Below are 12,822 nucleotides of genomic sequence, written 5' to 3' on the forward strand. Positions count from 1 at the left end.
TCCTTTCTACCACCTCTTTCTCTTTTACTCCGACGAAGGACTAGCGTCCGAAACGTCAGTAAGTTTTTTCATCTTTCCACGGTGTATAATTTACCTTTTTATAATTACTGTTCATTAAAAATGAAACTGAAAGCATGAGGAGACGGTATTGAGAGAATTTAAAGCCGTTGTACCAAACAGGAGTTTTTGAATATGGGAGATAAGAAAGGAATTGGGTATTTTGAAAAATTAGGGAAAAACGATTTCTTGTTAATCAACCATTTTCAAGGGTATCAAAAGACAAAAACATGGCGGCCATACTAGTGGACAGGTACAATTAGAAGTCTTTTGTTAAAGTCTACCAGATGACTAAATGTGAAAACGAAAAATAGAGCAGTTTTCGTATGACTGTGAAAAAGTCGGTGCCGTATGCGTGCCTTGTCGTGACGGTGATACTTTCTAGAATTTTGATTGGGGTATTTTTTTCTCGGGCAATGTGATTGGTCTGGCATTGCCTAGACCTTGGCGTGACCGTGTCCACGCCGTGTTCGTCACGTCGTGTTTCGGGAATTTGATCGGATGGAGAGTAAATTATCGTGCAATGCGATTGGTCTGGCGTATCAGTGCCTTGCCGTGTCACGACTGTGTTCGTGCCGTGAGGTTTTGACAGTCATACGAAAACTGCTGTACTGTGATATACCTACACAAAAGTCCAGATTGGGCTTCCTGTGTCTTCCATCGTTATATCGAGTACGTTTAGCAAGTATAGTAGTATTGAAAGTATCACAAAAAATACTTCCTACAAATCTATAATGCTACTAGAAAACTTTTGAGCTAAACATGAAGCTTTCGTTGCTGCGTTTTGGAAAGGAGGCCGGGGTTAGGAAAGTTACACAGAAACCCACCTTAGGCTACCTGTGTGTGTGTTGCTGACCAGGAGAGACGCAGGCTCTAAGGAAGAGGTCCATTGATTCTTCTCCAATTCTTCTCCAAATCCAGTTTGCTTGGCAGACAAAAGAGGTGGAAAAAATATCTCTGGAGAAGAATCTATTATGGGGGAGAAGCAGACGAAGAAGCTACATTGATACGCTCAAAGGTACAACTAACGTTTACACTATGAGTATGAGCAGCCGTTCTGTAAGGGCATTTACAAATGGCGATGTGCAGACGGATTTGCTTTAATATCCTTAATCAAATGTCTAGATAGGAGTACAACTTAATCAAATGGATGTTCTACTAAAATTTTTAGGACTGGAGGGAGTTTGTCTGAGAAAATTGATGTTCATAGCATGGTATTAAGAAAAGTCGATTTTTCATCCTTTTCATCGAATTCGTAAATTTTTTTTACGTCTTACTCTTAAGTCTTTTTAAAAAACGTTTAAGTTTTAAGTTTTTAAAAGCATAATAGAACCTGTTCGCCTTATAGATAAAAATATTAAATTTTAACAAACTCGAAATAGTCAACCATAAACTTTATGATGAATGAATGGACAGACAGACAGTCAAACGACAGACAGACACTACTAAAGGATTGATCCATGATAAGCGTGCTTTGGGTGATTGTGGCTAGCAGGCTGCTAGCACTAAGGAAGTGTAAGTGCTGCACGAGGTGTATCTGAGTGTGATTCTAGCTTCTTGAGGGCTGCAAGTGAGGTACACCAAAATGGCAACAATTTTACCAAGGATCAAAAGCATGTTCAATATTGTGAATACCTTATTTTCTTGATAGAAATATTCAAATCGATATAGATCATTATTTAAAAAATCACCATTTGAAAGGTATTTGCCACATTATCTGGCTTTATTATATAGTTTGGATAGTGTGAGAAGCACTCGCCTACGGTTCGTGCTTCTCCTTACACTTCTTTCGTGCTTACGCCACTTCCTTCGTGCTTTATTACTGAATAGAGCACGGAAAAAGCTTTTTTACTAGTTAATTAGAAAATGCGTGACAGTGTTGTGGGACAAAAATTGGCTCACGATTTATCAACGAAATGTTCAACAAACGGTTTTGTGTGATAAATAGTTTAGTTTTAGCTTTCTGATGACGTAATGCGAAATTGATCTATATAGATGTTGTCATCTAAGCACCTGACAAGTAGCATCTAGATTAAGGTTTAGCACTACTCCACTTTACAGTTCCATTCAGTGACCATGAATAATAGTTCCAGGCCAAGGCTGGAGTTGCTGCGCATTATATAAAGTATAGTTTTGCTATGCACAGAATCTCCAGCCTCGACGTGGAACTATTATTTGTGGTCACTGAACGGAACTGTAAAGTAAACTGTAAACTTTTCATAGACTCAGGCAAAAAATACAAGAAGTCATTCACAAAGAATAGCAAAAATATATTCCAATTAATATTTGGCTAATTGTACAAAAACATTTTATAAAGAACTAAATTACTGCTTTGCAGTGAATATTTGCATAAAAATTCTAATAAACTAATAACTAGACTAATAAACTTTTTTTGAGATTATTATCAAAAATATGATACTTGAATTCACTTTTATAAATAATTTTATCTTTTTTTCAAAATTAATTGATATGACTTGAAATTTTTTTTTCTTTGAATAGAAAGTTATTAGGTTTTAGTGGTCATTAGGCCACACAATTCCTGCAAAGAATGGTTCATTTTTGCTGCACGGCCATCAAACAATATCTCCTGTCTGAAGTACATGTATTATATAAACCAAAAAAGGGGGGAAAAACAGCCAAGGTCTTGATAATTTACGATATCATGTGAAAGCTAAATTCAATAATGAAAATTTCATTCTTCCTTTGAAAAAATAGCAAACATATTTCAATTATTTCCATTGTGAACTTGAATGAACTTGACATGGTATACATATTAACTGCAGAAAAGCCTATGGATATACTACGTTTATCATGTCAAGTTCATATGATAGCAGGGATTGGCTGATAATTTTGCTGCCATTTTTAACTTATTTGCTTAGTTTCTATTTGATATAAAATTCAGTATTCTGTAGAGATTTCTAAAATATAAGCCCCCAAAACTAGCCCCCAATCCAAAGCTGGCTCCGTGGTCCGTGCATCATCAGCCAAAGTCTCAGCTGCCAGATGGTTTTTTTTAAAACTAAAAAATCATTTTATTTATGCATGTACTTCTTAGGCCTAGGGCAAACGTGGAACTTTCCATGCACTGAACTCATTAAAAACAATGGATATCGGGCGATAATGAGGCGGCATTCTTTGATGTAATTAAGTTCCGTGCATGGAAAGTTCGACGTTTGCCCTAGGCCTTAGATACTTATATAAGTCTGTCAACCTACAAGGAGGTCACATATGTTGATTAATAACTTTCCATTCATTTACGAAAGGAATACAGATAAGATTATGCATAGGGCCATTAATATACTCAGTATTCTGGAGTCAGAAGTTAAGATCTTTCAAGAGTCACTAATAGGCCTTTTGCAACAAACAGTCACGTGCTGATATATTACTTTGATAACGAATCAATAGACCAGTTTTGAATTCCAAATTACCGCTGTGTTCCTTGATTACAGACTCATTTGCACAGGGTTAGCCTCGTATCAGTGTTTAAATATTCACAAATACCAATGCTTAAGTAAAGAATGCACAACTTCAACAATACAAACACTTTGAAACTCGACGGACCTTGACTGGAACATGTGAATATTCTGCACAAACTCGAGGCTAACCCTGTGCAAATGAGTCTGTAATCAAGAAACACAGCGGTAATTTGGAATTCGAAACGGGTCTATTCAGCTCAAGGTCCCCTGGGGAAGGCTCTGCTGGATGGCAAACAAACTTTAAAATGCTTTGCATCTTGAAATCGAAAGTATATTATAAGGGAAAAAAAGTATTTTTGAAAAGGTTTTGGATATGACATTAGTAATCCAGTGAAAAATATTGAAATAAAGGAAGTCCAATTTTTTTTGCCATCCAGTAACAATCATGTGTCAATCTGTTGCAAAAGGCCTATTACCATTTGAAGATGACTCCGCATATTTATAATATTGTCCCAGATTTTAGAACAATGTCGGCTAGTTACCAATGAAAGCCACAGCAGTAGCCTCACCAGGATGCCGCAGGTATCCAAGGGATACATAATTGTATTTTAAAGTATAATTATTTTCATTATTCTTCTCTGCTTTCATTACTCTGTGTGGAAGCCCTTCTTTGAACACTGTCACCAATAACCTGTAACATGTGAGCTACTTCTAGAGCTGCCTTAGCATGTGGATTGAGGTGAAAGTTTATTATTGCCTTTCGTCTTCGGAGCTGATGTCTTTGTCGTGGTAAAGTCGTAGTGCTGTGCTCTCCACTAACCCTAGCAGGGATCCTGTCGTTATGTTGTCTTGTTTGTCTTTGACTTGGTTGCTCTGACGTCACTGCTTGTTTGTTAGGCTTTGAATGAAAACCCATATTCTTCTTTTACAAAGAAAGCTTGATCCTTGAAAATCTGTAACAAAATTTATAGGAGAAGCTGTAGACTTTTCTTAACTATATAAGAACAAAAAGCAGGACTGATTTATTTTTGAAGAAAACTTGTTTGTTTTAAATTTTCATTCATTTTCTTATTTTGTAGAATAATTTTCAAAACAGGATGTTGCTTGATAATTCAACCATATCAAAAGCACTCTCTCGTAAATCTGAATGAATTTTTAGTCCTTATGAATCTGAATGTTATCAAGATTAAGACGTTTATACTTGATAGACTTTCATAAAGTGCATCTCAAAAATTCAAATTTACGAGAAAAAATTATTTTTGCTGAATTTCTAAAATCATTAAATAATGTTATATTGAATGTTTTCATGTTTATATTTTCAAGGATTAGTTTTTATGCCTTTGAAGAGAGTCGTTATTCTGTTTATTAAGTATTCCGTAGCGTGACCCTCCCCACCAAGTGTCGGATCAAAATTATTGTTTGTTGATTTACCGTATTTAGTGTACAAATATTCTTTCCAAAAGCAAAACGAAATTTCAAAATTTTAGACTCAATTACAATAAGTGGTAAGACTCCGTACAGCCATTATTTAGTATACTTTGAGCTATTTTCCAAGTTATGTGTTTGAGATTTAAGTTTTTGTCTCAATCAATACAACCTTAGGACAATAACATTAGGATTTATAGAGTCGTTTCCTTTAAGGTATTAAAACAGTATTTATCCATCATCAGCAATTATGACTATCCGAGCATTTTTGAAAGTATTAATCAAACTTTAAAACTGAAGAAAATTATAGATTTCTTCCTTAAGCAATATAGGTGAATCGCGTCTGTATCGACTCTGGAACAGATAGTATGTTCTATGAACAATATGTTGTGCAGTACTCTTACCCTTATGACGCTTCTGGTGAATTTTGAAGTTTTGTTGTAATAATTTTTTTTTGTAATGAAGTTTCACTTTCCAAGCTCCCAACAACTCTCTTAAGTCTTCCTCTAACTCTTAGCGGAATTAGTTTGGAAGTAGGTGTTCATGCTGCATAATAAGTAGTGTTACAAATGGTTTCCCCCCAAGTTGTGACGATTATCATATGTTTATTTTTAGGTACTGCGTCATTTGAAAAAATGCATTACACCCTCTGGCTGGACCAATCAAAAGGTAGACCTCACTTCAGCTCATTTCCGGTTTAAGGACCTTAAATAAAAACATTGCCTGTGCCAGTCTTACCTTTACTTTGCGTATCGCGTTATTGGTATAGAGAAGATCGCAGATCAGCGTAGGAAAACGGTTGAATGAAAAGCAAGCTAAATTTTTCACCAATGCCAGTCCCTTAGATTCAAACGTAGAGAGAAAAATAATCAAGATTTTGGATTAGTATATGGCTTCAGTGCTCGCCACAAGTATAACTATAACGAGGCATCGCACACAACATATGGCCGATGAAACGCTTGCACTAACTCGGTACATTATTCTGAGTCTTATTAGAACCAATGTGGATTGTCCGTCGACGTTAGCATGGAAATTTAGAACCCTTGTTTCTAACGTTCGAGATGAAAAAAAGTTACTACTCTCCGGTAGTTGTCATCAGATTTCATTGACGAATGATAATGCTCAAGCTACGTTTTTTGCCATCGCCGATGAAGTCTTTGAAGATGCGATCAACTGGGGACGAATTGTAACTTTTTATGCCTTTGCAGTGGAAGTGGCTGAGTATTTCGAACGTCAAGGAGCTCCACACATGATAAATCGTGTGATCGAATGGACAGCTCTCTTTGTAGAGCAAAAACTAAGCACTTGGATCAAGCGTGAGGGTGGTTGGGTAAGTACTAGAACATGAATATTTATTATTAATCGTAAAAGTACTAGTTACTACGATTTGTTTACTATTAAAAACTCTCTTCAAAATACCTTTAAAAATGACGAAAAACGCTCGAGAAATGCTTTGAAATTTCCAACACATCACTCCCCATTATCTGAAAATAAGCTTTTTATTTTCATTCCTGAAATTTTCGACCTTGAACGGCCTCTCGCTTTCTGTAAACAAAAAAGATCATGTCGACGAGGAGAACATCGTAAAATGATAATTTAGTTCGGCATTGATCAGTTTGTCTCATTGGTGCTATTGGCCACCCAGAATATAAATTGAAAATATAAGTTTCAGATTCTTAATACTAGTATTGTTACGTTATTATGGATATTTTCTCGGTAATTGGAACTTAGTTTTTGACCATCATTAACTGGTGACTGCGTATCTTGACTCTTTTAGCATTTGTATCATGATTTGTGTAAATAAGAACTTCTCTTATTGCAAAACAAAATATTTTCTACTCTGTGTGGGGAGGAAACCTCTCGACTTTTCTCTGGTTTGGCTGGAAAATACTGGATTTCACGCCTCAAGCAATCTGCCCCAAAGTTATGGCGAAAAAATTCTCATATTTTTCTCAGCTGCACGCTGACTCATCTATATTTTGTGTACGATTGGGCCAAAATCATATGATTTTAGGTAATCCAACAGTTGATAAAGCTATTCTAGTCAGCACATTTTCTGAATTCTTGGATTTTTGGTCAAAAGTGCCAACACAAGATTCTAACTGTTCAGTTATGTTCTGAATGTGAGCAGCTTCTGTGCAAAAGAATGCAAAATTGAGACCATTTTCATTATCGAAATTAAAAGATAAATGTGTCATGTTCTCTTTTCACTAGGAAGAAGTCTTCCTGTCACAAGGATTGTCCTCTGTTAGTCTGATTTCCGTTTCATATGTTATTTATTCTCTCGCATATCCACAGTCAAACATATTGAAAACTTTAAATTCCAAGGAACGACTTGAATTTGCAAAATTTTGGGAGTGTTGCTTGTCCAACCGGCAAATCGGCTTTCTGTGTGACTTTCTAATCCAAGATATTAAACACGATAAAAAGAATTCGACGAAATTCAACCACCGCGAACGGCTTAAAATTTCTTCCTTTTATGTCAAAAAAACAACATTCCATTTAAGATTTATACTTACATGGGCATTGATTCCAAATGTATTTAAAATATGCCTTCTGACGTAATGTTCATTTATTTCTTTGTATTTGAAATTGAGATTTTTTATTTCGTAAAATCACGCGAAGCAAAGCCAGCCGCTCAAATTTTCTTGAACGCTTTACAACTGTAAGTTTGGTTTCCCAATTCTTTCTAGCGCTTACAAATTAGAATCATGTTTTCTTATCCTTCCCAACCAATATTTTTTCCTATATATGTTTTCCCCTATGTGGTTTTACACGTAATAGTTTTCATAACAATTGGGATAAACGGTAGTTTTTGCGCCGATTTGACGCCGGTTGAACGAACCGCCAGTATTTTGCGTTCAGTACGGAAAGTCTTAGAAATAAAACTTAGTGTATTCCTAGTACAACCTAAAGAAATTTGATAGATTATTTGCTTGCTATGACAAATATCCATTTACCCTGTCATTTGTCACGATTAATCTACATTCCATTATTTGTTTTTCTTACATCATATATTAAATTTTCCCGCGCGGTGCATAGAAATTTTTTCTTCGTAATAAGCACTATAGTTACATTATGAAAGGGCAAATTGGGCTTTCATACGTATTTTTTTTCTATATGAGCATTGGCATATACCCTGAGCGTGGCTAAACAAATATATTTCTCTGAAATCATTTGCAAGTAAAAACTTCAGAAAATGCAAAAAAATTTTCATGGAAATTTTAAGTCATTTAATACGATTGGATTTTCTCCAAACTTCACACCCATATTGTTTTATAAAGTTCTTTCACGTGATGTGCCCTTACAACCTTTCTACACCACACCCTCGTAGGTTAAATATTTTCTCCTTTAAAAAACATGACTTACTTGATAAACTTATTTACGGTTATAATAACTTGCCATTACCCGTAAGATGGCTTAATTAGCTGTTATTTTGTATAAATCATCTGAACTCTATATTTGTATTTTATAATTTCAGAACAAACTCGAACATTTGGACTTTGCGTCTAGTCCAACTCAGAAACTTCTTTGGAAAGGTTTGTTAGTCACAGCCACTACTCTTGGTCTTGGAGCGTTTGCTGCAATAGTTTATACAAAATAAATTATTATCGACTATTTTAAGAGGAATGAAGATTTCGCAAAGCTATAAATGGAGATTCTTTCCTCTACGTGCTGAAAATCGAAGGGCGAAGAAATATTGATAATCTCCCATCGAAAGTATACTCGAGATTTTATCTTGTTATTTTGGAAGTTCCGTTGTCAAATCCCTTTGAACTTCAAAAGATGTAAAAATATATCTGACAAAGTTGATGCTTGAAAGAAAAACGTGTTGCATTAGATGGTAGATGGTCACGCTTGAATGCGAATTCCGTTGCTTTTAGTGTTTGGAAAATAGTGCTTCTCAATACAATATAAGAAAATCGTACCTACACTGAAGAGGCCACGTTATATTCTATTCGATTTATAATTATCAATGAAATATCTAACTTTGAAGTTTTGAGTAAAGAATGCACAATAAGCTATTTTCTGAAAGTTAACAGTTAGTGTGAGTCTTGCTTATGGAGAAGAGATAGATATTTTATTGATAAGTAGAAATAGTTAAATGATTATGGACTGTAAATACTGAACACTGCATATCGAATTGCAGCTTGAGTCATCGTGGTTAATTATAACGAGAGACTTTTACATCTCTTTTTGTAAAAATACACTGAATTGTTGAAATAACTTTTTACCTCAGTTCAGTCTAAAACACTATGCAGTATTCACTCGATGTAACCTTTTTGAAACCAGTTTATATTTTGCAAGTATCTGCAAAGATTTTCCATAGTCGTTTTTTACAAGTTAAAGAAGTTATACTCAGAACTATGAACATACTTCTGGGTTTGTACGTAAAACTATGCATTCAACCACATTGGTTCAAGTCAGTAACGACAAAATAACGTATTTAGTATTGATTAAATATCGATTAGAATGTAACCATTAATTAATTATACATTGATTGGATGGAGATTTGGTTTTGATGTATGCAACCATTTATTCATTCACGGTGTGTTCTTAATTACTGAGTATTTAGTGTTTGTAATGAATTATATTAAATGTAAAAAACACAAAGCCAAATATATATATATATATATATTTATACCTTAATATTTTGAAAATAGTTTTAACGACTTTAATAGTGGTTATTAGTATATTATTAATACGTATTGATAAACTGTATTAAGGTGTTCAATAATTTGAGTTATTTTCTTTTACTTGGAGTTTTTCTCAGTGATGATTTGTGTAACGATAATTTATATTTCTATTGAATTAAGTAAAAGATTTGTTCAAATTAATGATCTTAGGGTAGTTTTCTCGTGTTTTGCTTTAAATATGAAATATTGGCTCAAGTTGATGCTTGGCTGATGACGTTAGAGACAAATGAATAAATGAAATTAAAAAAATTATTAAGAAAAAAAAAAAAAAAAAGAAAGCCAGATTCCTACGACTAACAAAAAGACATTGTTTCATTAGGTTACCAGCACCAACTTGAATTTAAGAAATGCATTTTGATCTACAATTTACATTTCTGTGAGCAAATTTAAGACGGGGTTTTTAGGAATGAATATAACACGGCAATGAGGCCACGCACGGTCCATTTGGAATGTTCCAGGACCTTATTGGTGAAAATTTTTTTTACCGTTATCAATCGATCGTGGTTGATAATTAGGGATTTATACATCATTATCGCATACATCAAATACTTAGAACTTTCTGTCCGGATATTTATCTTACTGTAATAACATGCATTGTATTCAAACTGTCCAAAGATTTCATCAACGAGTCGGAGGTTTATCCTTCGCTTGTCGAGACTTGCATAACTTGCATTTACACATACCACAAAAAATTTACTTTTTTTCGGTAATTGTTTCCTTCTAGATTTTAATAGTATTTTTCTTAAGTAAAACTTTCGCTCTTCTATCAGGTTTCGACTATTTTTCCCCTTTTGTCATAGAATGCTTTATTATTTTTGCCAGAAACTTTAGACGTTTAATTTCTCATTTCTTTCAAGCATTTAAGTATTTTGTTTATTATATTTCCTCTAAAAATAAACTTAGCAAACGAATAACTTCGAATGAAAACTTTTTGTTTCAACGCATCTCTTCCACAAGTATGCCGACTATTTGGCAAAAAAAGCGACTTACAACTGCTTATTTATTCAGCGAGCTTTCAATTCGTAATCTTATTTTTTCAGTATTCTTTTTTTAGACTACCATATTTTAGGAACTCGTATCTGTTTTCATCGAAGAATTGAGTGTTTTTGGAGGTCGTTTTCGGAGGCCCTTGGTCTCGCTCACGTGCAACAGAGCGGAAGCATTCTTTTCATGTCACATGCCGTTCACGAGTTTTGTAATTCATTCGTAAAAATCCGGTTTAATGCTAATGTAATCCTAGTCGGTTGACATTTCTTTGGAATAAAATATATAACAGGATGCTTTTGAGCATTCCTTTTTTTCTTTTTTATCGTCTGCTTTTGCTATTTCTTAGTTGATTAAAGTGTGTTCTGGTTTGTTTGAGTACTTGGTCTCGTACAGTTCTTAGTCACTTCCGTCTTCAGTCTTTCCGCTTAATTCTCCTTCTTTGTTTTTTTTTTCTCTTGTTAACGCTTCTCTAGTTTTCTTCCCTACCCCCTTTCCTTTATTACTGGTTTTATCGTGTTCTTCTTCAAAAAATATTGAAAATCTAGTCGAGTTAATTAGTTTTGCGACTGATATAATAACTTAGTCAAATCACTTCCTAGAAATGCAAGTAATCGCATTCGTGTCTCAAAACACTTCACTGTATTTATTCCTCAAAATGTGTTGTTTTAAAATCTGTGAAAGTTTCCTCTAAACACTTCTAATAACCTACCCAGAGACGTGGCTCTGAAGATGTTTAGTTTTTAAAGAAGGAGAAAAAAATGAGATATATTTAAAGTCTGTTTGAACTCATTTTTATTCTCAAATTATTTTTGCATTAATAAAAATAGTTATATATTTTAGAAACCCCACGAAATCCTAAAAATAAAAAGATCAATAAAAAATAAAAAAGTTCATAATATATTATCATAAATTTATAATATATATCATATTAGATTAAAAGGGAAACTGTCATGACAATTCAATGACGTAATTGTTATATTAGAGTTGCCCTAATGATTTATGACGCAATATGTGTACTTAGACGTTTGACGTATTCCCGGTTCCAATGAAGCAAAAAAAAAAAACGAAATATTTTGAAGGGAAAAAATTATAGAACGAATTCATAATAAATCCAAAAAAGAACAAACTTATCTTAATTTTTTCCCTTTCAGATGGAACCGAAATTACATTTTAGCAAGCGTCTAGGCCTAGTATGACTTTGTATACTTTATATCAATGATCACTGTTTTGATCCACTTTGTAGCCGATATTTTTCGGCATTTTGAGAGATATTGCCTTAGATGTTCTAAGGAACTATATAAACATTTTCAATCCTACAAATTGTTGTAGAATTTTGCACGTTCATAAAGGTAATTAATAAATTTTCATTTAATTCATGGGTTGGGAGGGGGGTGGCTATGTGAATTTTGGGTTTTAACTGAGCAACATCTTATTGCATCTTGTAGCACCCCTCCCTCCTTTTACAGACGTATATTTATTTGTGCCCACCACAAAAGGAAAAATATCATCAATATGAATAATATAAAATGACCACCATCTTTTAATAGCCCCCCTAAATTTTGACTGAAAAAATAGTGCCCCCCCCTCCCCCCCAAAAAAATACCGCACATAGCCACCCCCTGCAACCATGATTTATGAATTGTCCCTAATTTAAGATTATGTCATTACTCAATTTTGTATGATATCCAGTATCACTATTAAAGTTTCTTCATAAATGGGGTCGTGGTGTCGTGTTTTATCATGTGAGAATCATGCGATGAGAATAAGAATACAATAATAAATGAGGCACAACTAATGAAAATGCGTAAAAAACTTATGAGACGGAAGTACACATAGATATGGAGGTTTCAGCGTTACACAAAATTTTCTTTGTTTTCTTTATTTCTTTCCTTTTTATACTCTATGAACCATATCTTATGTTTCTCTCGATTTTGTGACAGTAAAAAGATTCGACGGCCTAAAATGAAAAGCCGTGCTGTTCTCAGAAAGTAGAAATGCTTCAAATTTGCACGTGTCATATCCCAAAATATATGTCTATAATGTCGTAAGGTTTGGGATATTATTAACACGTCCACCACCATTTATCTCTAGGTACCCAGTCACGTACACAAATGTAGAAGTACACACAATTAACAAATTATGTTCTTATGTCCTTAGAGTGCATACCATATATTCGTGAAAAACTTTTTAAGAAGTTGCACAAATTTGCTCAAATGAGTAAGTTCAGTAGACCTCAGTAG

At 34.1% G+C, this 12,822-nt stretch overlaps 1 protein-coding gene and 1 long non-coding RNA gene across 2 annotated transcripts; one reads left to right on the forward strand and one right to left on the reverse strand.

Moving 5' to 3' along the window:
* Nucleotides 1–935: 935 nt before the first annotated feature.
* On the forward strand, nt 936–12,301 carry LOC116296794 (apoptosis regulator R11). Its single transcript, XM_031704882.2, has 3 exons — nt 936–1,075; nt 5,514–6,228; nt 8,380–12,301. The coding sequence occupies exons 2-3, from the start codon at nt 5,788–5,790 to the stop codon at nt 8,500–8,502; spliced, it is 564 nt and encodes a 187-aa protein (XP_031560742.2). The 5' UTR covers nt 936–1,075; nt 5,514–5,787; the 3' UTR covers nt 8,503–12,301.
* LOC148906677 (uncharacterized) lies at nt 2,307–5,529 on the reverse strand. Its single transcript, XR_016121271.1, has 2 exons — nt 5,303–5,529; nt 2,307–4,426 (listed from the first exon to the last, which is right to left on the reverse strand). It is a non-coding gene; the product is annotated as an uncharacterized LOC148906677 (long non-coding RNA).
* Nucleotides 12,302–12,822: the final 521 nt, after the last annotated feature.

Source organism: Actinia tenebrosa, unplaced genomic scaffold (assembly GCF_029948245.1).
Source record: "Actinia tenebrosa isolate PJP-AT-01 unplaced genomic scaffold, QUT_ActTen_1.0 PGA_scaffold5__44_contigs__length_20552954, whole genome shotgun sequence".
NCBI lineage: Eukaryota > Metazoa > Cnidaria > Anthozoa > Actiniaria > Actiniidae > Actinia > Actinia tenebrosa.